General features: G+C 42.7%; 1 protein-coding gene across 7 annotated transcripts in view; it reads left to right on the forward strand.

Annotated features, from left to right (window-relative positions):
* The first annotated feature begins 1,148 nt into the window (after positions 1-1,148).
* Positions 1,149-27,267, forward strand: part of GRIA2 (glutamate ionotropic receptor AMPA type subunit 2) — a 76,344-nt gene continuing 50,225 nt past the window's right edge. For 3 of the 7 annotated variants that reach the window (XR_003708198.2, XM_028743684.2, XM_028743686.2), the window contains exons 1-2: positions 1,150-1,970; positions 2,682-2,822. Coding sequence is in view for 6 of the 7 variants with exons in the window: in XM_028743684.2 (XP_028599517.1) it covers positions 1,877-1,970; positions 2,682-2,822 (235 nt within the window). In the remaining variant the exon portion in view is untranslated. Of the gene's footprint in view, positions 1,971-2,681; positions 2,823-27,267 lie in introns of all 7 variants that reach the window. The other 4 variants (XM_028743687.2, XM_028743682.2, XM_028743681.2 and 1 more) reach the window with 3 other exon arrangements.

Genomic DNA, 27,267 nt, shown 5'->3' on the forward strand with positions numbered 1-27,267 from the left:
AAGGAAGGTGCAAAATTGGAAACTGGGTTCCAGAGTATATTACAACCCACTATCAGTCTCCTAAAGTGTTGTCATGTTGTTCAGGGCTGCAGTGAAATTGCATACACTGGATGTTTCATTCCATTCATTTTAAAGCACAAATTCTCTCTTGCCTTGCTAAAGCTTACCAGAGGCTTTGCTTTCTTCTCAGATGAAAAAAATATTGGCCAGGTGTGGGGTTGTCTACTGAATCAGGCACCTGGCAAAGGCCAGTGAAGGGATCCTCCCTCCTACTGGTGAGAGATACCCACTAGGGAAAAATAAAGCAGCAAGTGCCACTGTGTTTTCTTCCCAGAAATCACCTGGCTGGCCTACGCCCACGGGCAGGCACCCAACCAGGTGCCTGCGAGGGGGCGTGTTTAGCAGCCCAAATTGCTGTGGCACCAGCCTTCCTGCAGGTTAAACCTAATGTATATTAATCTACTACTCTGGTGCCCCACAGCAAGAGAACAAATAGTGGCGTGCACCTGTGGGTCTGTATTCATATGACCATTGTGGCACTTTTCCTGAATGTACAAAATGTCACAGCTAAACGTGGGTGTGTATGCAATGGGCACATGTAATCAAATGTGTAAGAATGTGTGCTGAAGAGATCAATATTTGCACTGGCTTTCCTTTGAAGCTCATGGAACTCCAGACAGCTGTTTCTGGGAAAGGGAATGTAGCTGAACCCCGTTCCTACTTTTTGACTCGGTTTCCCCACCTTTCAGAGCAAGAACTTGGCCTCAGTGGAAGAGTGAAAAATTCAGGCAGACCAGCTCTAGCTGGTGGGAGCTGATCTCCTTTCGCTTCTTTTTAAGACGGCATTCTCCTGCCCGCCAACGCGTCTGATTTTTTTTTTTTTTTTAAGCGATTAGCATGCAGAAAGCGAGCGAGCAGCTCCTCCTCCGACCAAGATGCTCCTTGAACCGTCCGATTTGGGGAAGCGGGGGAGGGGAAAGCAAGCAGCTCTGGAAAGCAGGCCATTTCTAAGTTACGCTTTGGCACAACCCACACCATTCTGCTTCTCTGGATCGGAAGCCTGATCGCTCGCAATAGGTGGGGAGGGCGGGGGTGACAGAAACCGCGATTGTCCGGTGAAACGAGAGAGAACGAGAGAGACGGGGGGGGGGGGGGAGAGAGAGCTCTTCGCTGCAGCCGTAGGGGGCACGGAAGGAGCTGCTTTGGACCGAAGCCTGGCTGTCCCCGGCTGTCTTCCGTGGCGTTGTCCGTGGTGCTGAAAAGGACCAGCCTCTTGGCGAGCCCAGCCGCCCCCAACAGCAGCAGCAGCAGCAGCGGTGCCTTGGCCAAGGCGCGCCGAGCTCGCGCGCGCGTACAGGCCTACGCGGGGAGGGGGCGTACGGAGGGGGGGGTATAAGGAGGCTCTCTCTCCGGCGGCGCACGCGCACGCCGCCTCTTCCCTTCGCTCGCTTTGCCTGGCTGTGCGCGAGTGTGCGGTGTGTGCGCGCGTGTGAGTGTGTGAGTGCGTGTGTGTGAGGGCGAGAGAGGCAGAGCTGGGCGAATGCGTGTGCTCGCCGGCGAAGGAGCTGTACCGAGGCGACGGCAGCACAAGAGCAGCGTTGAAAACGGCATCCCAGGCGCCTCTTCCCTTCCCCGGGCTGGCCTCGGGAGCACTGCAGCAGCGGGCCAAGGCTGCTTCTCTATCCACCCCCTTCTTCCTCTTCCTCCTCCTCTTCTTCTTCTCCCGCTGAGGGCTCATTTCCAGCTCGGGTCCTTCATCTGCTCGCCCAAGATGCAGAGGATCTAATTTGCTGAGCGACAAACGGGCAAGGGAGGAGAAGGCAGCGGCGGCTGCAGCAAAGGAATATTCTGTGGCTTTGTGGATGCTCTACTTTTCATGGCAATGCAAAAGATCCGGCAGATTGCTCTCTTCCTGGCTCCTTTGGTTTGGGGACTCATCTGGGGGGTCTACTCCAACGGCATACAAATAGGTGAGTGGCCCCGTCAGAGAGGTTCCCATATATATATATATATATATATATATATATATATATATAGTTAGATGAGATTCTGGCACACGGTCACCACTCAGGTCCAATTGCCGTATTCATGGCATGCACCCTTAAATCCAGCCTTTTCTTGCTGGAGTGGATGCTTGCCAAAAAAAGGGAAAGTGCCTTCATTTTAGATCAACTCCTGTGCCCCCCCCCCTTCTTAAATCCAAAGCTTACCCATCTTCTCGAATCCCATCCCACTAGAAGCAACTCCTTTCCCCAAGCCAGTTCATGGCTTAAAACTAAACACTTCACTGGTGACATTTGGGAAGGTGCAATCCACATCCCACTGAAATCAGGATGGGGAAGCTAAAACCTCCCACCTTTCATTGCTCTGAATGGATCTGGATTGCACCCTTCATGTGAGGAAGGCAGCACACCATGTGCTTTCCAGATATTGCCCCCCTTCCCCTGCCAAGCTCAGTTTGGGTATCCGGACCCTGAAGGGGAGAGAGATGGCTGAGATTTTAGGATATAGATCATCCCTAAGGTCAGTGAAACTGGCAATCTGAGGCAAGTCCCATGGCAAATAAACGAAGGTCTCTTTCTCTTTGTGAGTCTGGCAGCGCTACTGCCGAGCCTGCAGCACTGATGTCCTCTCTGTGTGTCTCTCTTGTTCTGTCTTTATGTGTGTTTGTCATCCTACAGGGGGGCTCTTCCCCAGGGGAGCTGATCAGGAATACAGTGCATTTCGGGTAGGGATGGTTCAATTTTCCACTTCAGAGTTCCGACTGTCGCCCCACATCGACAATCTGGAGGTGGCCAACAGCTTCGCTGTCACCAACGCTTGTGAGTCATGAATGTTCAGTTCATTCAAATCCTCCCCTCCCCTCCCCAGAAACCCTTTGCTCCTGTGTTGGTGGAGTTAGGGCAGCAGGTGCTCTTGTGCATTAAGCAAGTGTGTGTGTGAGTGGGGTGGGAATCATGACTTTGGCATTCAGCTGCTCCAGAGAGCCTGGGAGGGCTCGTGGGGCAGGGCGTGAGGCGATTAAACTATGGAGAATGCACCCATCCATCCAGCTAAATTTCCCTCTGGAAGATGGTTGCACCATTGCCTGCTCAGGGTAGTCCTGCTCTACTCCTGTCCTGCCACTTGACCCCCTTCGGACCAGATCGTACCATCTGCTTTGCATTTTGGCTAGAGACTTCCAAGGATCTCTCTCTTGTGCTTTCAATGTATTACATAAGGTTGGCTGCAGTCATGACTGATTGTGGTGTAGGCAGGACCCCACCCTGCTCCATAATGGAAGCCCCCATGGGCCCTGCCTATGTGGGGTGTGCTCTTATTTACCTCTGCATGCATTGTGACTGAATGTCATGTCAACCCTTTCTGCATGGGTATTTGCTTTGTGAAGGCGGCTCTTTGTTCCCTGAAGAAATGCTTTAGAGATGCAGGGAGAGAATGTGGGGACAAGAGCTTGCAGGACAGCGGCATTTGGGGCTTTCTTCCTGCCTTTTCCTGCAGGTTCAGGGGCACCGGCTGTTTAATCCTGTCCACTGCTAGACATAGTGTATATTTTCACCTTCCCACAGCAGAATATACTGGGAAGATGGATATTCAGCACACCATCTTTCCATAATAGGGGGAAAGACATTTGTCACCAGGTTCCTCTGCCTACTCTTCTAAAAGCAGTGTCCAGAAGCAGCCTGTTGTCTCACTGGGCAGAGTTGCTACACATATGCAGGAGGAGAAGGAGTGGGCAAATTGGGAGGGGTGGCAAGATAGCATCCTTGTGCGTGGTTGCACATGGCACGGGACCATATATCCCAAGCCTGTTCACTGCCTTGTAAAGGCTGCCTCAGTAATTCAGAAGTCCACATTCTGGCATATGCTTTATGCTTAAAAAAAGAGATAGATTCTTGAGGGATGTTTCAACCCCCAAGGCCTCTCTTGGTGTAGGAAAGGGTGCATAGCAAGAGGATGATTGGGGAAGCAGCAAAAAAGCTGCAAGTGGATTGTTGATTCTGAACAGCAATAGCTGCAAGAGCTACCGATCAGCCATTTTCCTTTTTGCAATTCTCCATATTAGAATTACTCTGCCCCATCCCTTTCTCAATAAATCACAGCACTCTCAGGAACATTTCCTTGATTTGGGGGGAGGAAAGCAACTGAAAAGTGAGCACAGAATGAGTCCTCTATTTGGGGGTAGAAATGGCTCTTGCCTGTGTGATGAGCCTGCTACAGGGAACATTGCTTTTCTGGAACAGCAGTCTCCTATGACATAGATTCAGATGAATTTTTAGTATATACAGTATGCACATGTGACCATCCTTCCGTCTCTCACTTGGCATCATCTTGATATTTCTCTTTTGTAAGGCTCAGAGGGTTTTCTAGAAGGCTTCAGTAACAGGCACAATGTAGCTATTGCAAGGGTCAAGTAGCAAAAATAATACCACGATAAAATCAAATCTGAAAATGCTCTGTTTTTCATGAAGTTCCTCAGCTGGAATGTACATCTCCTTAGGGGATATATTTGATGGAACAAAGAACAGTTGTCCCTGGCACTACCAAAATGACAGCTATGAAATTATTTCATTTTTTGTTTAAATCATCCAGGTAATGGGAGGGTTCCTTGATTAGATTTTTGTTCAGTTCAGTAGAGTCTCCTATGATGCTACCCCTTTGCTATACTGGAGGTAAAAACAGTAACCGAATGGGGCTTAGTTAACATTAAGGTCTGAATTGTTGCTCCCATGCAATGCAATGTAACTGCAAGAGAAATGTAATTCTGTCAGTTTGCGCTCGCATTGAATTAAGAACAAACAGATACCTCACAACACACGACTGTAAGAATAAAGGTACAATATCTTAAAAATTGAAAGCTGAGCAGGGGAGGAGGAGACTGAATGAAGTGATAGCCTGAGCAGAAAAATCGCTGCCAGCTAAGATGATTAGAATTGCAATTTGTCATACTGTCTTTAAAGGAATGTGTTCCATTCTGCCCCCAGTTGATACAGGCATTTTCTAAGAGGGCGATGCCAAGGGTTTTAAAGCCAAGAACTTGAAGAAGGGGGAGAAGAAGAACAGGGATGTGCCCACATGACCCCAAAGCACACCCCACACATTCAAAAGCTTAGGGAGTTCATTGCCAAATGCAGCTTCCTGCAATGAAAATGAACATTCCTAAAGGAGAGCTGTGTTATAGCAGGGGCAACCATTGCTCCTGTGGCATTGTAGAAACGAACTATTCTGTTGTGGCATAAGCTTTTGCAAGCAACATCCCTTTTTACCCTATTCATTAACTTTCACCTGATGAAGCAGGCTGCTGCCTTGGAAAGCTTATGGAAGAGTCAAATGGGTAGTTTTTAAGGGCTCTTGGTTGATCGTGTAGAAAGAGACTTCAAGAGGACAGCTGCACAGATGGAACAGGGAACAGGTTTGGCAACTGACATTTTGCTTCATTTTGCCTGATCAACAATGGTTACATGCAAGGCTCTTAAAAATGTCTAATTGATCTGGGGAGAATCCTATTGATTCTGCTAACTGCTGTTAACTGTAGCATCCAAGGCTGGTTTCAGAACCTGTGTTCTGAAGCATAACACTTGAGCATGTGGACATGATTCAAAGGAGAGAAGACTTTGGAATACATGCAGAGTGCATTTTCCTCACTCCCATACTTCTCTTGTTAAGGATGAGGCCTTTCAAGGCAGACGAAGGGATTTCTAGGAAGGAATTGCTACTCCTGTCTTTTTTCCTAGAAATAGAGTGCTGCTATTGAGATCTGAATAATCCATGTCACTCAGATAATAAGGGGACATTGGTCTGCAATATTAGGAAATAGAAAGCTAGTACAAACCACTTTTTTTTAAAAAAAGAAATCTTTAAGAAAACAGAGAAAGGATATGTTATGGGGGAAAGCACAGCTGTCACTTCATGTGATAGTGGGTGTTTTTAAAAGGGGTGGGGAACCAGTGATTCTCCAGAAGTAGTTGGACTCCAGCTCCCATCAGGTCCACCCAACATCAACAATGATCATGGTAGAACTGTAGTGTTGGAAGTACCATGAAGGTTATCTAGTCCAACCCCCTGCAATTCAGGAATATTTTGCCCAATGCAGGGCTCAAACTCATGACCTTGAGATTAAGAGTCTCATGCTCTACCGACTGAGCTATCCCAGCTGCCAGCAACAACACCTGGAATCCCCACCTTTGTTTTAAAATCTGAATTTGGTGGACAGTTTAGAGAAAAGGCACTTGTAAATATAGTCAAGCATGTTTTATAAAATGAACCATTGGCCTAATTCAGTAATCTGTTATTTATTTATTTTTTTGCAGCACCATCAATGTACATGATGCTTTAGCCAGGTCCCTTCCCCAATAGACTCCCAATCTGAAGTTTGACAACGAGGAAAAGAGAGGGCAAAGAGGAAAGGGAGGTGGGGAAATGTTAGACTGATAATTAAATCAGTGTGGTGAATGGAGTTACAAATACTTAAGACTTCATTGCAGTTGCCACTGGATGTTCAGTTTAGGAAAGAACCTCAAACGAAAGATGGTTTCGAGGAAGGAAGTAAAAAGGTTTGGCAGCCATTTAGGTATTCTGGGATAAGAGACAGCAAGGGAATAAGTGGCCGACAGTGGTAATGTTTGAGGTCATAGGCAGAGATATATTGGGAAAGATGGATGGGGAGACAGTTTGGGGAAAGGTTATGGAGCCCTTTAAAGGTTAGGCATTTGTGATGGCATTGGGAAGGGATTGGAAGTCAGTGTCGGAATCTGAGATGTGGTGCAGCAGTCACGATGCAAATACAGAGCCTTCAAGATATTCCTTCTTTACTTCAATGGAGGAGCCACCCTCACACACAAAAGGAAGGAGGTACACTGACTTGCAATGCAGTACACTATATTTTTCAAGAAACTGAATTTTAAAAAATCCCTCAGCACCGTTGATTAGATTGTGAGATCATTTATTAATGGGAAAGCTTTCCCTGTTATATTTCAACTTGGCACTCTTGGTTTAGATTCTGCATTTTCAGAATACTGTTTTTGTATTTATATGTTCACCAACCTAATGCTGCTTGGCCTGCAATCTACAAACTGATTACTCTAGCCTGGGTCGGTTCTAGAGCAGCAGGTTCCTGATCTGCTCCTTGGCCTACAAGTGGTTTCCTCACCTGCTCCTGGAACATTTCGGTGGCAATTGACTGATAACTAATCTGGATATTCTAAATCACATAATATAATAATATAATATAATATAATATAATATAATATAATATAATATAATATAATATAATATAATATAATATAATATAATATAATATTATAATATAATATAATATAATATAATATAACATAACATAATATAATATAATAATATAATATAATATAAGCCAGTGCTATGTTATATTTAGAGCAGGAAAACTTGGGTTGAAATTTATTACATTTTAATATTAATAACCTGATGTTAATATCATATTTAGTATGTCTAGTGGTGATACCTAACTGAAGACCTGTTCACCATTTATGAAACTTTTATTTCCTGTCATGTTAACCCTCAGATACTAGCTATCCCTGCTACAAACACACACGTTATAAATTTTGTTGGAATTAGTAATCGAGTATTTGTCCATGAGTTAGTGATTTCCTTCAGTCTTTCTAAAATCCAGTTGGCTAACTTGGGATTTGGAGCAAGTCCCATTGAATTCAACTAGAATTCAAGTAGAATTACATAGTTAAAGAGATGCTATCAGCAAAAAAAATTGCTGGTGAAATCATTGGCTCTGATTTTTATCTCAATATCTTAACCAGCGCTTTTACAGTAGCACCCTAGGGCTAGGAGGGGCCTCCAGGTAACAACGACTAACAGACGCTTTAGGACTAGTGTTACTTTTTGACTGGAGTAAAAGCAGATCAGAGGATAGAATTCCAACCATGTGCTGCAGCAGATCAGGTGCAGGGAGCTCTCCAAATGTTACTGAATTACAATTCCCATCAGCCCCTGGAAGTGTGGCCAATGGCAAGGGATGATGGGAGTTGCAGTTCAGCAGTATCTGGAGAGTCAAGTGTTCCTCATGCCTATAGTAGATAATTAAGTGCCCTTACTTAAAATGGTTTCAGATTATTTCTTGGTTAGTACTATCAGTAACAAACAAACAAATATGTAAATAGGAACCAGTCTAAGATTGCAGTCAAAACTTTTCTAAAACCCTAAAAAGGCATTCTCTTAGGTCTAGTTCACAAATGTATGCCGCTTGATGACTCTAGACTTGATTATGCACCCTTCTAATCGTATGAACTGATGCTACTGAAAAGCAAGGCATCTGTGATGACACCTGGTGGCATGTACGCATGCAAGTCATTACTTGATGGCACAGTCCTCATAAACATGTACATGGAAACCACCCTTGAGTCTCTGGTGAAAAGGATTCTAAGATAGCTTTGAATGAATAGGTTGTGCTAATGATATTTCTTCAAAGCCAGACTTCAGTTAAGACTGCACTTCTAAGCATGCTTACTAGGAAGCAGGTCCCACTGAACTAAGTGGGACTTACTTTTCAATAAGCACATTTAGGGTTGGACTACAAGACTTGTAATAGGATCTTGGGCCTTTTCTGGGTCATTTTCTCATCCTTTGAAATCTTTTCCTCATGTTTGAGGACCGAGCTTTATTAGCAGGTGGTTGCCTCAGCTAGCTTTTATAAAAGAGCCTACAGGAAATTGTGTGTGTGTGTTGCCCGTCAACAAAACAGAATATATAAAAGTAGTTAAAACTACTTAAAATGCTTCCGAATTTTGGTTATGATTAAGAACGAAGTTTAAAAAGGAGAAGTCAAAGATCTCATGAAAAGATAGACTCTGAGGAAAGTAGATTTGGCACCATGAAGATATTATGGGACTTGGGTGGCTGGAAAGCCTTAGAGAGGCTGCTTAGAGTTAGTACCTGACAATGTTTGGTAACCGACATGCAGTGATTCTTAGGCATTTCACTGTATGTGACACCTACAAGCTGTCCTATGGAAACATCCATGATTACAAGTGCCATTACTAAAACTTGCCCCCCAAAGATAATAATAATAATAATAATATAATAATAGTAATTTATTATTTATACCCCGCCCATCTGGCTGGGTTTCCTCAGCCACTATGGGCGGCTTCCAACAAAATATTAGAAATACAATAAAACATCAGACATTAAAAACCTCCCTAAACAGGGCTGCCTTCAGATGTCTTCTAAAAGTCAGATAGTTGTTTATTTCCTGGGCGCCACTACTGAGAAGGCAACCTCACTTTTTACGGTCAGAAGGGCCTCAGCACTGGACCTCAGGGCTGAACAAAGGGGGTGGAGATGCTCCTTCAGGTATACTAAGCCGAGGCCGTTTAGGGCTTTAAAGGTCAGCACCAACACTTTGAATTGAAACGTACTTTCTAAAATTATCTAAGATGAAAGTGGTAATGTTATTACCCTATTTAGGGATAGAAATAATGTACTTGGCAAAGGCTTCATATTAAGACAGTGCTACCTTTTTACAAGGCACCTGTGTACTTTAGACACATCAGTTCTATACATACAACAATACAGACTACAATTCCCATCTAGCTCAGATGGACTTTGGACCTGCTTCCATCGGAAGAGCACATTCACAAGACTGCAGGCAAATGAGGGGTCCAGCAGATGGCAGAGTGCTCCTAGTGATAGGAAGGTAGCTCTAATAATTTAGTTACTCAGTCTTTTCTCTATCAGCAAGTGAGACCTACGCCGTGACAGTACAAACCTGTAGGCAAAAATGTTTGCTTACTGTACATTGTATGCGTGGAATACACACGCTCAGGCATGTGTTGAGAGATTATGTATTTGCAATGTGCTTTAAAGTGGGATTAAGGAATCGGCCTAAAACGACATGAAAAATGTAAGAACAATAATGAGAATCAACGCATGTAGGGGGTCAGTAAATAATAAGCCACAGGCCTTGTGCTCTCCATGTTCTCTTTGCCCTGATACCTGCCCTTTATGAACATTTTGCATCTGTTCACAAAGCAATGGGGAGGAAATCACCCAGAAGAGCTAAGTTTTGCAGTGGGGAGAACTGGTTCATGAAATGTGCACATACCATTTCTGGTTGGCTCAGCTACCTAACTATGTTTGGTAGTTAACATGCAAAGCATAGGAGCAAACTCCTTAGGGCCATGGGGGCTTCGGCCCCCACAATAAAATATTTGAGGGAGCGAGGCCGCCACAAAGTTGATGGCCATTCCCATTCAAGTGGTGTGTGTGCACTGCGTCATATGATCAATTATGCAGGGCGGGGCTTACCTGGGCCCCCATAATACTTTATTCAAGTTTGCACCCCTGGTGCAAAGTGATTGAGGTATTTACTATATGCAGCATTGACTATATTGAGTTGGTCTTTTATGACTGCCTAAACAATTAGGTAAAGGTAAAGGGCCCCCTGACTGTTAAGTCCAGTTGCGGACGACTCTGGGGTTGCGGCGCTCCTCTCGCTTTATATTTGAGGGAGCCGCCGTTTGTCCTCAGACAGCTTCCAGGTCATGTGACCAGCATAACTAAGTCACTTCTGGCGAACCAGAGCAGCGCACGGAAACGACGTTTAGCTTCCCGCCAGAGCGGTATCTATTTATCTGCTTGCACTTTGATGTGCTTTCAAACTGCTAGGTTGGCAGGAGCAGGGACCAAGCAACGGGAGCTCACTCAGTCACGGAGATTCGAACCGCCGACCTTCTGATCGGCAAGCCCTAGGCTCTGTGGTTTAACCCACAGTGCCACCCGCGTCCCTGCCTAAACAATTAAGAGTTGCCCAAAGCATTAAACCACACTTTAAAAAGATATACATGTGAGCAGAAACTTTTCATTATTAAAAAGTCAGGGTTTAGCTTACCACTGATGAAATGGGCAAGGATTGATGGGAGAATTTGCACACTGATTCACAGCATAAACAATAGCTACACAGTTTTCTTGAACGGGATTGTTCACTTAAATAAAATGAGGCTTTTCATCCTTGCTTCTCAAATGTGAACCCACAAACCACCTCCCGTGCATTCCACATTGGGCCAAAAGATTCCTGCATCGCAGGGGGTTGGACTAGATGATGCCCGTGGTCCCTTTCAACTCTACAACGCTACATTTCTATGATTCCTTGTGTGGCATAGACCTGTAGTGGTTCACTACTATGTTTGGCCTCACCACTAAGCTTGCAACCTCAGGCTATCAATTTTGTAACTCTTTCACAGCTGTTCCCCTCACAGCTGTCTTCTCACTCTGCTCCTCTCCCTCCACAGTTTTCCTTTTCTCCCACTTTCAATTAGTATTCGGCTCCCGTGTCTTTGCTGGGACAGAGGTTACTCTCCCTCTTTGCTCCTTATCTCTCATTTGCTGCTGTGTGCTTGCCAGCCACTCTTTCCTCCCTGTCTTCCTCTCTGCGCATTTTTGCTGCTGCTATCACTCTCTCCCACGCCCACCTGCCATCTTGCAGTGTGTCACTTCTGGCCCCTTGCAATCATATAAACGAGAAAGAAAATATGTCTCCCCTCTTTAGATTTTTTTTTTCCTATAGGCAAAGTAATGCAGATTTGATTGATGAATTAATCGACTTAATCATGACTAACAAACTATGGCTGCATTCGCACGGCAGCTTATTTTATTTCCCCCGATGTTTCCCTGACTGTTATAATTTCCACATCATAATTTGAGCTTTCACAGGACATAAAAGCCACTTGTGGAACTGTATTGGAATACAGCAGAAGTTTAGCATGCATTTCTTTGTTATTTGCTTCCAGGGAAAAAAGCTGCTTGCAAATAATGAGCCTTAAACTTGTATTAAATAGAAATGAGCACAATACTTGCACTGTATTCCACTGTATTTCTGGAAGTGGCTTTTACGTTCTGTGAAGGCTCAAATATGATGCAGAAATTAACACGAAAGTGCAATAATTTGCTGTGTGAATGTAGCCCATGGCTGCGATGCTAATCCCATTTATAAGGGGGTAAGTCCCATTTTATTCAATGGGGGTCACTTCTGAGTAGACCTGATAAGGATTGTGCTGTTAACATTGCTTTAGCTGAGTTACAGCCCTTATTATAATTAATAATTTCTGGAGCATAGGGTGATATCCCACGTTTCATAGCACACCCACTGAAATCCATGGACGTAAGTGACTTAAATTCGAAGAATCTATTCTATCACAAGTAGGATATTGTCCACAATTTCTTATATTCTACCAGGAACAGAATGTCCATTGAATGTGCATTGCATTTTCCTGATATTCCATAAAATCCCAAATGGCATACCAGTTATTGCATGGAGATACATCTTTTTTTCCAGAGTGTGCATATCATTCCTTTCCCTTGTGAAGGATTTCCCTACAGTGCCCAATAAAGGTAAAGGTAAAGGTACCCCTGCCCGTACGAGCCAGTCTTGCCAGACTCTAGGGTTGTGCGCTCATCTCACTCTATAGGCCGGGAGCCAGTGCTGTCTGTAGACACTTCTGGGTCACGTGGCCAGCGTGACAAGCTGCATCTGGCAAGCCAGCGCAGCACACGGAACGCCGTTTACCTTCCCGCTGGTAAGCGGTCCCTATTTATCTACTTGCACCCAGAGGTGCTTTCGAACTGCTAGGTTGGCAGGCGCTGGGACCGAACGACGGGAGCGCACCCCGCCGCGGGGATTCGAACCGCCGACCATGCGATCGGCAAGTCCTAGGCACTGAGGTTTTACCCACAGCGCCACCCGCGTCCCTCAGTGCCCAATAACAGTGCTATAAAAGTAAATTGTTATTTTTCCTATGGTAGTTTCAGTGTGGAGATGATATATGTGAGATCCTACAAGTCAGAATGTGTTAGTGTGAGAAAAGGTTGAGCATTACAATTTTAAATCAAAGCTTACAGCTCTGAAGGGATCTTTGCACTGTGACATTCTGACGAAGGGAACACTGGTTCATTCATTCCAGAGCCATTGGGTACATTCCAGCAGGAATCCCATTCACATTTATGGGAGATGCTGAGAAGCACCTATGCTATCATGAGAGGTGGGCAGGAGAGTTCACCATGGATTGCATCCTTTATATTCATTCAAAGTCTGTGAGTTGAATCCAGGTTGGGTTAGTAATCCTTTAAGTTCCAATTGGAAGCAATGCGCTTAAAGTGAGTAAACCTCCTGCTGATTTCAGTGAGATTAAAGCTGCAAACGAATACACACTTCATCTTGTTCAACTCAGAAGAGTTAGAAGTATAGGACTGCACTGTTAAGCACAGCTAAATTAGGTGCTAATCCTGTGCACAGTTTCCTGGGAGTAGGCTCCACTGAACACAGCTGGACAGAGAAAACATATATAGGCTTAAGAATACAGGTCTGTCTCCAACCCATTGTATATCAATAGCTGGGTAAGGTCAAGGAGAAAGGAAATCATTGCTATTCTAGAATACAAGGCAGCAGACTGTATTGTTAAGGTTCAGTAGCAGCAGTTTACATATTTTCAGACAAAATATGAATGGCTTCTTTGAAAAATGGCTCAAAAGTAAATGTTTATTGGCAGCAGTAAATACTGAACCTTTCTTTACTTTTTCAATAAAAATATATATGAAGCCATGGAGGGGAATTATTGACTGATGTATGCAGACTAATTTATTTAGAAAAGGGATTTATTTAAAACCCTTGAATCCCACCTTTCCAAAGCTCAAGGCTGCTTACCTAAAGCATATTACAGCATCATTTATTTAAGCAATCTCTGTTTCCTTTTGTGCTGCTTTTCAGCTGGGCAGCTTGGGGAAAAAATCAGTGGAACCAAACGGGTCTTTCTTTCTTTCTTTCTTTCCTTCTTTCTTTCTTTCTCTCTTTATATTTCACTCCACTCTTCAGCCCAAAAGGCTCCCAAAGTGGCCTACGATGATAAATAAAAAGACAGTTATGCAAGTACTTCTGCATAACAGCATTGGCAATATGCCAATGGAAGCATTTCTTCTACTGTAAATAGCAGATGTGGAGGGCCCCAATTCATATCAGGACCATGGAAGGGTTAAGGGATAAAAGATCTCCTTCCCAGCTATGATCCCATTCCAGCTTGCCATTCCACACTGGCTATTTATTTTTATTTCTTTATTTAATCAACATTAAACATGTGAGCAACATGAGATCTAGCCTAGCCCTTATTCAGCCACCCCTTTAGCTACTAAAATTCACTGGGCATTGTCCCCAGGTTGTGAGCCTCCAGATCTTTTCTCTATGCAACATATTGCCTTTCTCCAGCCTATTGCCACCTTTTAGCCTACAAAACCCTTTTCCTATGCAACCTGTTGGTTTGGCAAGCTCACATGTGATGGTGAGTATTTGAGCAATGGAGGGTGGGGATGCTGCAGTGATCTGGCCACATACTGAAGATGAGATCCTGGTTTTGAATAGCAATTTGTTTGCTGTGATTAACTCCCCAAGGGTTTGAGTACTGGATAAACAGGGTCTTCGTGCAAGACTGAAAGCCGGTCATAATTGACACCAGAGACCATATACTGGCAAGAACAGTATTATCATCACTGGCCATGAGCCAATAGCTTTGATGCACATGAGGAGTGCCAGGGGTGCTTTATTATTGTTGCCTGTGATCAGGGCAGTATCTGGCACCAAATCATGACCCGCATGGGCAAACACCATTTGCTTCCAATGCTCAAATGTACTCGGTGAATAGCTAGACACTCTGCATTTTTAGCCTCTTTTTTCCAGCTGTCTCTAATACCTCTTTGACATTTTGTGTGGTATTAAAAGACAGTTAATTAGATACAAGTGACTTATCTTCCAGGAAGAAAAGTTGTGGGTGTTTCCCAACCCCTATTTAAAAGCACCATCAACTGCACACCTTTGATTTAGTTTAAAACTGGGACCGTGGAAACATATTTAATTACTGGGTAAATTCTGCAGTTACACTAACCTTGTAATTAAAAAATAAATTCTGCGCTGCATGAAATAATGCTGATTGCTTATACTACTTATAAAGATGTGTTGGTTTAAATCCATTAAGATTTGCCATACCCATCACATACCAAATTGGGGACACCCCCACCATGCCCTGTCTACCCAGGCCGCTTCAGCCTGCTGTGCCTCCCCTTGTCCTCTGCCTAACCTTCGCTGGCTTATTGCTGCTGCCGCCATGAAGTCAAGATCTCCTCTGCCAGGCCCACCATGGCTTCTGCCATACTTCCAGAAGCCGGTGCCATGCTTCCGGAAGTGCATTTCCAGAACTGCGGCCCAGCTTCCTGAAGTACATCAGAGACCGCAGTGGGCCTCAGCGTGCCTCAGTGGAGGCCTCACAGTGGCAGTGGGAGCAGCAGCAGATGAAGTGGGACATCCAGATTGACATCAGAAGACAGGGTGGCTTTTGTCAATCTGGGATGTCTCACCCAATGCCGTATGATTGGCAGATATGCCATCAGAGTTGATGGGGGAGGTAGGAACCCCAGTTCTGGATCAGCTTTTCATTTGCTGTGTCATTTGCTGCGGTGGCCAGAACAGCACTGTAATGTTGTCTTCAATAAAGCAATGTTTCATCAGCAGCCATTCACATCTATGGATAAAGAGATGCACCTGGGGGTTGAATATCTGGGTGGGGCTACTTCTGCCTCTTACTCTAGCGACTGAAGAAAAGCTCAAGTTTTAGTCTTTCTGGGCTAAATGTATTGATTTAGTGCCATAGAACTAAATAGGATTCATTGTGAACTAAGTCACTCTGAGCTGCATTGTCCTTCCCTTCCTTTCCTGCATCCTATTCTTGGTATGATCCTGGAGAGTAATAGAATGTTGGGTTCCAAGTTTATTTGGTGCTTTTTTAAGATTAAAGTTGAGATTTAAAATGTTCAAGGGTAAACTGGATTTTCAGGAAATTGATGTCAGTGATTTGATTTATTCCAACTTGGCCGAGGGAGCCGGCGTTTGTCCGCAGACAGCTTCCGGGTCATGTGGCCAGCATGACTAAGCTGCTTCTGGTGAACCAGAGCAGGGCATGGAAACGCCGTTTACCTTCCTGCTGGAGTGGTACCTATTTATTTACTTGCACTTTGATGTGCTTTCGAACTGCTAGGTGGGCAGGAGCAGGAACCGAGCAATGGAAGCTCATCCCGTCACAGGGATTTGAACCGACGTCCTTCTGATCAACAAGCCCTAGGCTCTGTGTTTTGATTTATTCCAACTTTATTTCATGTACTTTCGTTTAAATCACAGTAATCAAATTTGTGGGTGTGTCTTGCCTATATAACCCAATTGTGTGGTCCCGGGATGCACCCTAATGAACAGATAACGAGATTCATATGCAACAGAAGCCAGAACTGCTCTAGCTGGTTGTGTGTTACTCAGGAGAGCTGCCAAGCCCCTCATATTTTTCTTGGAATTCCACTTGGTCATGAGATGAAAATCTGTACCAAGCATTTACAATGGACATTCATTAGAGTGACATGCCTGGGGCTCTCTGAAATGGATCTGGAATCTTAGAATTTTAGAGCTAGCTGGAAGAAAACTTTGAGGTTACCTCATCCAGCTCAATGCAGGAATCTACAGTAGAACCTTCTCCCGAACCTGGTAACTGGCACAGAATCCATGGAACTCCCTCCTTTCTCAGCAGTTCACCTGCTATTAAGACATATTTTGGTATAGACTATGCTGTCCTCATTGCTTAGCACCTGCCTCTAAGGGTCTGTTCACATTCTGCCCCATCATAACTGCTGATATACTGTGATGCCTTATTCCTTAAAGGTCCCATGGTTGCTGGATCTTTAAATTTCATGGAAGTGATATGGTGATGGCCAGTTTTTATTACATTACAACCTTTCATACCTGATCTAATTTCAATTACATAATGCTACATTTGGTTTAATAGGACATTGCGTTTCCCCTACTATTGTAAGTCAAGGATGCTTGGTCAGCAATGCTAGCCCACATTTCTATTTATAGATGTTTCATACTGTACCCAGGTGCTTACTGAATGATTTTTTTAATGGTAGGGGGAAAGGATCCTACCCCCAAATAAATTAATTACTCAAGTTTATGACATGTGAAAATATTTTACTGCAACATTGTAAAACCCAATTATGTCAGTTCAGTATGGTGTTATTTTCTACTGATGCTCTGCAGTTTGCTGAATGGTCTTTTAAAGGTCTACATCCATTTCAGATGAAAATTTTCTCTTATAGTTTTGAACTGGCTTTCCCCCTCTATTGATTGTCTCAATTAAACATTGCATTTGAAGAAACCTTGTTATTCCATTAGGAAACTGGAATAAATCAGTTATTTATTCCAATGTAAGTTTCATTTATTTACGTGAAATCAGTCCTAGTGATCTTCCATGTAGCCGTGTCTCATTCTTATAATCATGGCTCTAGTGAAAAATGACCTGCGGGACCATTAGATGATATTGACAGGTTGGTACCTTTGCAGAGGAGAACAACCAAGATAATCAAAGGTCTAGAAACCAAGCCTTATGAGGAATGGTTGAAGGAGTTGGGTATGTTTAGCCTGGAAAAGAGGAGGCTGAGAGGAGATATGATAGCCATCCTCAAATATCTAAAGGGCTGTCACATGGAAGATGAAGAAAGCTTGTTTTCTCCTGCTCCAGAAGGTAGGACCTGAACCAATGGTTTCAAGTTGAAAGAAAGATGATTCCAACTAAATATCAGGAATAATTTTCTGATGGTAAGAGCTATTCAACAGTGGAATGGACTCCCTTAGGAGGTTGTATATTCTCCTTCCTTGGAAGTTTTTAAGCAGAGGTTTGACGGCCATTTGTCATGGATGCTTTAGTTGAGATTCCTGAATTGCAGAGAGTTGTACTAGATGACCCTTGGTGTCCAAGTCTTCAATTCTATGATTCTATGAAATGCTGTTGATTCCACACTATTAGTGCATTTTCTGTAACGCTTAAACTATTTGCAATTCTGATATCTTAGTTGCAAATGTGCTTCTTAACATTTCTTGATTTGGATTAGTACAGCTGTGGTTTATTTAAATCATGCAGTATTCAGAAAGGCTGGTGTCAGGAAGCTTTTGCATAGCTCGGCTAGTATTTTTAAAGGAAATAACAGATTTCCAATCTATGCGATAAGAGAGACGGGGAGGAATATAAAGTCAGGGGTTTTTCCCCTCTTCAAAATTAGCTCCTAAATACTCCTAATTTAAGTGTTTCCAGGGTTATTCTTATCTTTGCTTTGCAGATTTCTATCCCTTAACTTTTCCTCCGCACAAGTGTGAGCCTTTGCCAGACGCAGAGATGTCCATCTCCATGAGAGATGCTTGAAAGAGATTATCCTTGACTATGCTAATTCTCTTACAGCAATCTGTGGTTCCAAGTTATTTTATTGCCACTCAATTAGCATTTGCATTTATTTCTCCTGAACTCTACAGAAACGGCTCATATGAGAGCAGGTTTCTTTCAGAACAATGGTTAGTGTAATCAAGAAAATGGCTTCTTTGCTGTCAAGCAAGAATCTGATGCCCGAGAGCTTAGAGATTTGTATAGATTGATTTCTATCAGACAATTCATTACCAGTAGAGTTACTGCAGATTTAACTAGCTCATGAGTGGTATGAGTAATATCCTTCAAACAGTACTTCAATTTGCTGTGGTTGTGTCAAATCACTTCCTGAAGTATACGGTGCTTGTAGTCCTTCTGATAGCTTTGTTCTTTCAAAACCACGAGCCCTGGGCTTACCCCTGTTCTGAAAACTGAAGCTTCCATTTAGATTGCATCCAAGACACCCATGTCACTGTACAATAGTATTTGATTGCTAAGAATAAATTCAATGTTTTTGTCCCTATCAACAGAATATTGGGTAGGCTGTCTTAAACTGTGTGGACATTTCATTCATTTATCTGTTTCAGGTGTGGAGAACCCCCTGGCCAGGGGATCCACTGGCCAGGGGATCCAAGTTGGCCTCTGAGGCCATTTTCCATAAGCCATATCCAACTGCCCATTAGGTAATGCCAAAGGAGCAAGATTTAACACCCCATCTTATCAGCTGATGTGCTGCAGGGGTTAAATCTTTCTCAGTTTGGCAGAATCTAGAAACTTGTGAAACGAGCTTCTAGGGGGACTTGTTTTACACTTGTTTTTGTTAAGCAGCCTGAGTGCACATATAGTGTTGTTTCAAAGCTGAAAGCTATTTGAAAAACAATTTGCATTTTGGCACGAGGACCAGCTGTTTTTTGCCTCAGCTGGGTAAATGTGATACTTTGTATTTGGCCCCATTAGACAACATCGGCATAGATATCCAGCAACTATCCTAAGGAGAATTCCTTGCATACCAGCCAAGAAGGGCACTAGGATCTGTCTAACTGAACTGGGAAAGAGTCTAGATCAATATGAACGTTCTTTCACTGTGTGTTGTGAAAGAGGAACTGATGTTATACATCGCAAAGGAAGGTCCAACAAAAACCTGGGATTATTATTATTTTATTAAAGTGTGTGGGAGAGAAAACATTAACCCTGAGATCCTTTAAAATGCACAGCTGGGCAATATACTGTACTTTGATTAGGCCCATGCATCACCTTCATGTGTGCCTCCCTTGGGAGAACATTCTGTAAGTGGTGCACAATCACTGAAATGGCCTGTTCTCATGCTGCCAGACATCCCATGGAAGTGGCACATGAAGAAGGCCCTCAAATGATTATTGCTGGTTAAAATTATTTCCCTTTAATTTTGTCCATTCATCCTAATCAACAATGAGAATTTAAGGAGAAATCCAAGCTATCTCCATGAATGTTCATTCTCCATGCATTGATAACAGGAGATTAAATTTCAGCAATAGCATAGGCGCTGGCTCCTTGGGGCCGAAGCACTTTTGACCCCCGGTTATTTTTTCTAGGGGCCTGGGCCCCCTTAATGTTCAGAGGACATTCTGCTCTGCCAACTGGCTACTTGCAATGTCAGGATGTTGTGCAATGTCAGTACGTCGTATCGGACCCCTTCAATCATCCTGAGAAGCTGGTGCCTCTGAGCGCTAGCATTCCTTATTGCCACTCTGTATCCTGGCTTATATCCAGATTGTTTTCGAGATGAGGTACTGAATTTGGCATTATGGTTGCCTCCAGAAGATGCTACGGCTGTAACCATATGCTTAGGAGTAAGTTCCATTGGACTCATGCATAGACATGTACAGAATTATGACACAAGAGTGGAATAAGATATAACAGATGATCTGGAAAATGCAGTCCTCGTGTATAATTCTGTTCAGTTCCCCCATGATGTCTAATGAAACTCCATGAGTGCTGTGACGTTATGCTGTGAACACCCCAGTCTACATCACTGGCTGTCATTGACAATGATGAAGAAACTCATGAGTGTAATGACATCATGTCACATGTTTCAGTAGACATTATAGAGAAGAGGCAGCAAACTAGACATGTGCATACATTGGGCAGCAGCCCTGTGACATCAGAAATGGCAGGTTTAACCCTGGGAAATATATATCAAAGCTTAAAATATCTTTATCCCCCTCCCTTCAAAGTTTGTGTGGAATTTGACTTTGGGACACAAGATCGACACAAGAATCTCATTGATGAATGAGACACCATGTCCCTGTCAAACAAAGCACTACTCTGTTGAATGTTTTCTTAGAGATACCAACCAGAAGAAAATAAAACCCTGCATTTAGATATTGTACATCCATCAAGTTAAAATGCATGAGGCCCAGAGTTGCCAGATTTACTTAGAGATGGGTTCATTTCAGAAACCTGGCCCCCAAATATTAATGGAATGTGAACCCAGCTTGCCCTCAGTTTTCACTCATTTTTGTGATTGTTGTGATTCTTTAAAATAAAACCTTGTGTGCTTGCAAAAAAAGAAAAGAATGGATGAAGTGACTGGCCTCAGTTTTTGCCTATCCAGAGAAAAATCCAGACCCTGCTCTCAGGAGTAGCACCTGTAGTAGGGTAGAGCCATGGAGCCACTCTCCTAAGAGCTGCATTGTTGTAGCTTCCTTAGATGGTGTGGATTGAGTCAGCAACAAGATTGGACTGTGATGTCACATTGGCAGGAGTGCCAATTGGCTCTGCTATTGTGCCTGTGCATCCCCAGCCGCACACCTTACAGGTAAGTAGCCACACCACTGTCAAGAAAGTGGCTCTGTGGCACTGTCCTACCATGATGACTGCCCTTGCCCACATCACCACTCCCTTTTTCTTTTTCTTTTGTAAATAACCTGTCATTTTGATGGGATGACAGCCTCTGCCTCCCTCTTCCAAGCACTTAAAACTTAAGCAGAACCCCGGGAGTAAGCAGCATTTGGAAACTGAGATCTCGAGGGCTGCCAACTCCATAGTATGAGCTCAAGGATGTTAGAGAACTGCATTTACCAGAGCTTCTTGTGGTTTTGAGCGTTGTGATGGAGGCAGGCATTCAGTGACCTTGTTGCTCTCTGGTTTACAAGAAGGAAAGGAGGCAGCACTAGCTAGTAGGCTGACAGAGGTGAGGGTGGAGAGCGTGAACCCTTAATATGAGGTAAATTGAGTCCACGCACAAAAGGCCAGGGTGCAACTTGACTGAAGCTATTTAAACTGGACCTCGCCCTTCAAGCTCCCCTGACTTCATTCCCACCACTCCTACCATCTGTCTGTCATTCAGTAGGAACTGACAAAATATTGTTTGATGTTTCAAAATGCACAGCGTGCCTTCTGATAAGCAAAAGAACTATGGAGGATTCATTGTGGCATGTAGTGCTGGGCAAAATCAAATTGCTGAGAGTTTATATAAGTTTATGCCTTTGGCCGTTCTGCTGATTACACATTGCCCTTCAGCAGTCTCTTGCTATTACTCTCTGCGGAGTATAATTGCAATTCCCTTTTGCCCTTGACCGAGTGACCAAGGCATTGCCCTCCTGTGCCTTCTGAAATGCGTAAGGTGGTTTCCTCTTTCTCCAGGGCAGGCAACAGCAGCTGTAATTGTGCTAGCAGGTAGCATATATGAAAGAGGATGAAGATTAATAAGAACAGCTGGCTTGGCCCACACAAAATGATAATAAAGCATGTTGGGCATGATCCAGCTAATGCTAAGCACTTTTGAGTTCAGTTCTGAGTACAGTGGGGGAGATATTCATGGATGATTTCATCTCTTCCACTGAAATCCATGTAATTTAAAAGTGCTTATCCATGGCTGGCACAGGCTCATTATGAGTAGGGTGACAATGTAGGGGAAGAATAATTGGTGTTTTTAGAAGGCACCTGCATTTATTTATTTATAAATATACATAAATTTGAATAGGACTGTCAAAAATTATTTAAAAGGATCATATGGCAAATGTATAAAAAGTGAGATAAGCTGAACTGATGTTAAGCAAAAACTGCCAACAGAATAACAATAAGAATTTGACTGGTTTTAGGGTGCATTTCTATACTGACATATAGAAAACTTCACTGAAAATGGGATTGAGTTCTGAGTAGACATGTTAACTGTAACACCTTTTAACTGTTTCATCGTTTCATGTCAAGGCTATTCTTTTATTTCTATTTCTATTATTTATGTATTTATCTAATTTAATTTCTATACTGCCCTTCATCTGAGGATCACAGGGTGGTTTACAATATAAAAATATGAAAACATATAACGTAGTAACAAACAAAGCAATAACCCACATTATCTTCTATATTTTCTGTTTCAGAGAAACAAGACAAACCAAATGGCTTAAAAATTAACAAGTGTGATCATAACTCATACAGCTGGCCCCGTCAGATGGGCCGGCTATAGTTATGCTCTAGTGCAAGTTTTACTCAGAAATAAGTTGTATTTAGCTTGATGAGACTTACTCCCAAGTAAACATGCTGAGGATTGCAATCCATTGTGCATGGTGAAAATTAACTTCTGAATAAATAGGCATTGTGCTCTTAATTGATTACTCTCCTAAGCAAGCGGATTAAAGCTTACAATCTGAATTTTAACAGTAAATACAGGAGGCCAAAAGCTAGTTACCTAGCAATACAAAATAGGTGACATTATCTCTTTACACTGGCTAAGTGTTCTTCTCAGGCAGTAGATGGAAGCCATTTATTGTTAGCAAATGAAATAAAAGGCTGTAGCCCTTGAGGTGTTTGTGTGTTGGCCCCCAGTGAGTGACAGACCTACTCGAAAAAGAATGTCTGTATTGGGAAAAGAACAAATCTCCCACCTGCTGTCATTCACTTGGCTAATTTAAATTCCCAGAGGAGCCAGACATCCTAGTTACTGACAACTTTGGGGAAAGATGACACCTTTTTAAAATAATAATAATAATAATTGTATGATTCACCTTTGAAAGAGGTTTCCTTTTAACTTGGCTGTAATTATAGCCTAATAGGAAATAATACATGTCGAGCTTCCCACTTCAAAGGAAGTTATTTAAGGGATCTGTATCAAAGCGAAGCTGCTTCTTCAAGAGGTATTCATCTGAGGTTGTCAAATTTTAGAATAAGGAGCATTCCTAGGCAAGAAGTAACTGTATGAGCCTCCTCAAGCACAATGAAGGAGAGTTCACAGGTGCAGATTTGCTGCACAATGAAAGCAGTATCAAGTTGAGGTATTTAAGCAGGGACTAGATGGCCATTTTATGGTGCGTACTGGAGATGTGGCCAGTAGGGTCCCTGCCAACTTCATAATAATATGAGGTTAAACTAGGGATGGGGAAGAAATTCAATTTTGTTTGTATTCTAATGAGAAACTAATTAATTCACACTTCTCAAACCAATACGAGAACTGAAGTACAGGTATTCGCCATCATCCAAATTTTGTGTTGCAATTCTCCAGCCAGCCAAACAATAGGTACAAAATGCATAATTTTGTGGGAAATGTGCCTAGAAAGGCATAAACAAGTGAAATTGCATACAAACCGTGCATTATATCCGAGAGTACTATTTGCAAAAAGTGTATATATTAGTTGAAAACTATGTACAAAGCTGCATTAAGATGCTGACAAATTTTCATGAGGATTTGTTATAAAATAATAATAATAATCAGAAATTGATATGGAACTGTGGAGAACTGACGTTAACACTGAAAAAAGGAGAAATGTAGTGAATCAAAATTTGTTCATCCCCAGTTGAATCCAGTGCAATCATTCTGCTATCTGCCTCTTCTCTCCCTGTGCACCTCGGTTCAGATCTGTCCCAGAGGCTTGGGAGAAACCGTAAACCAGATTTTTTTGAGAGTAGGGGGAGGAGAGGGACAGGAATGTCTGTTCTGTAAGTGGGCATTGTTCCAACCACAAAATGATTTCATTGGATGCAACTAAAACTACAGTGGTGCCCCGCAAGACGAATGCCTCACAAGACGGAAAACCCGCTAGACGAAAGGGTTTTCCGTTTTTTAGTTGCTTCGCAAGACAAATTTCCCTATGGGCTTGCTTTGTCTCGCTAGTCTTGCGATTCCCCCCCCCCCGCTTTTTTCCCCATTTTCCTAAGCCGCTAAGCCACTAATAGCCTTTTAGCAGCTAAGCCGCTAAGCCTTTAATAGCCGCTAATAGCGCTAATCCGCTAATAGGGTTGCTTCGCAAGACAAAAATACCGGCAGACAAAGAGAATCGCAGAACGGATTCTTTTCGTCTTGCGAGGCACCACTGTATGCCATTCTCCAGCTACAGCTTGCTGAGTGTGTGGTTAAATCTCGCCCCATTACCTGTTTCCTGTAGTCTGGAGGTAGGAAGTCTCATGCCCAGCGGCTGAATGTGGCTCTTGTGGTCTCGTCACCTGGCCCTTGTACTCTATGCCAGGCATAGGCAAACTCGGCCCTCCAGATGTTTTGGGACTACAACTCCCATGATCCCTAGCTAACAGGACCAGTGGTCAGGGATGATGGGAATTGTAGTCCCAAAACATCTGGAGGGCCGAGTTTGCCTATGCCTGTCCTAAGCCATAACCCTACTCTCCTCTGTGAATGATTTGGAATGTGTCCTTTAATGCCTCTTGCTTGCCATGTGTGTGTGTGTGTGTGTGTGTGTGTGTAGAAGCCTTTGTTGTGTGTGGCTGGAATGTAGTGTCCTATACATAAAGAAGATTCACCTTCATAACTCAGTTTTGACTCTAGCGCCACCCACCCACTGGAATGCCTACCAGGGTGTTGCTCTGAAGGGAATATGGCCTTCTACCTGAAGAAGGCTCATTGCTTCTTCCATGATTCTCTCAAGGTCCTGGGAGGAATAAAACTGGATACAGCAGTGATCAAGATGCCAAGGATAGCATACAAGACCTTGGGTAATTCATGTGGTACAACAAAATGGGAAGAAGATTTCACCTGTTCCATAGAGTTGAGTATGAATTTGATAGGGAGATGTTAACCACCTTGTGGTCCACCTTGTGGTCCAGAGTGGACTGTAAAATTGTAAAAATAATGGCAGTTCAAGTTAAACCCAGTGCTCTACCTCTTCATTTACATAAAAATGTCCCTTTCATTCTACTGTAAAAATTAAGCTTCAGTCAAAATACTCTTCTAGTACTATTTTTCATTCTATCATACTGTATCTAAAATTACCGGTAAATTTGAAATGCAATAGCTTTCTGTGGGTAAGCAAATACCAATCAAGTTGCTTTTCTACTGAAAGGATGAATAATATTTTGTGTTGTACTTTGCCTAAGGTAGTTAGCATATACTTGCTAAACATTTGACTTTCATACTTGTCATTTAGATTTGTCAAGGAATGCTGACAATACTTAAATTTACATAAACAAGGTCATAGATCTCCTCAACTTGTGTTATAATGCTCACAAATTGGGAAGATGTGCTACCTTACAGCTTTCAATTTAATGAAGTTACTTGATATAACCCCACGTTCACCAAAACGACTTACCGGACTCTTGGCTACTTGTATATTAGATTATTATGAACTTGTTTATTCATATATTCCAGGATCAACATCTGTGGTATAGATTTTCATACTTGATAGATTAGGTTATTTTAGTTTGGTTGTAAATTGCTTTGGGTTGCATTGGGCAAGATAAAATGACTAACAAATTTAAGTAATTAATTATTAATTTAAAAATATGTGTCAGTAGTGTTTGGGTTAACTTGTCATATGGTGGAAGAACTCAAAGATCCTTGCTTTTGTTTCCTTGATGATGGTAGTAATAGAAAAGCATTTGCAAGCTTTTGCGAGTCATTAGGTTCAACACAAGACTGGCACAAGACAACACAAGACTGGGGCATTAAGAGGGAAGGAGGGACACTTGCAAGTACCCTCCCTTTTCCCTTCTAATTTTCCAGTCTCAGAATCTTCAGGCCAAAGGGGGAGGAGGCACCCCCCTTCCCTTTTTAGTCCCCATCTTGCTCTGATGTTTAAGACAGGAGGTTTGCAAAGGCTTTTGCAAGGCTCTCCACCCCGGTTCCCTTTTAAGAGTGGAGCAAAAGGGATTTTGACAGACCTGCTGGCGGATGCTGATAGGCTTCTGCTCTGTGGAGCCAATGAGGTTATTATCTCAGTAATTTATTGTAGCAACAGTCCTGTAAGATAGATCAGGACAGACTATTTTGCAGAACTAGATCACAACTAGTAGTCTTTTCATACATGCATGTTCTACCCCTCTAACAACAACCACTAATTTCTCACCTGCATGAATGGCCGATTGCAGATCCAGCACTCCAGAAAAACCTTTCCTATCATTTCACATCAGCTCAAACTCAGTTCTTCGCAATGGAGTCAATTCACACTTTCAGTTGCCAATCATCAATTTCAGTTTCTTTTTAGTATGCATTTTCTCCAGCATCCATATTTTGATATGCAATTTCCCCTAATCATTTTTGTATGCTAGTTTCATGAATACACGCGTCCTTATGCATACTTTCCAGAAATATACACATTTTTATAACACTGTTTGGTTGAATAATTGCACAGCAAAATTCAGAGAAGTGCAAATTTCAAATGATAACTTTGTTTTGGGATAGTGTATTGTTTCAGTAAGTGTAAATGATGTGGAGGCACATTAAAATTTATAAATTTCTGCTATATGCCTACAGGTGGTACATACTTATATTTGTACTAGCCCTTAGTTGGATTCTTTTATTTGGATTTTCCAGATTGGGAAACAGATGCACGGTGTGTGGAAGTCTCTGATACTTGCCCTATTTTTCATTTATCAAGCATTGCTCTTTCCCTTTGACTTTATACATCCAGAGCATAGACTTGTATGTCAAATCTCTTGTTTCTTGTTTTAGCTTCCAGCAAAAAACTCCCAAGTGTTTTGCTTGACAAGGAATCCCCAAATCTGCCTTTGATTTTCCTTTATGTTTGATTAGTGCTAATTGTAATGAAACTAATTCTGAGAAAGAATATCTTCCTCTTTTTTTGATAAT

This window comes from Podarcis muralis, chromosome 9, assembly GCF_964188315.1.
Source record: "Podarcis muralis chromosome 9, rPodMur119.hap1.1, whole genome shotgun sequence".
Lineage (NCBI taxonomy): Eukaryota > Metazoa > Chordata > Lepidosauria > Squamata > Lacertidae > Podarcis > Podarcis muralis.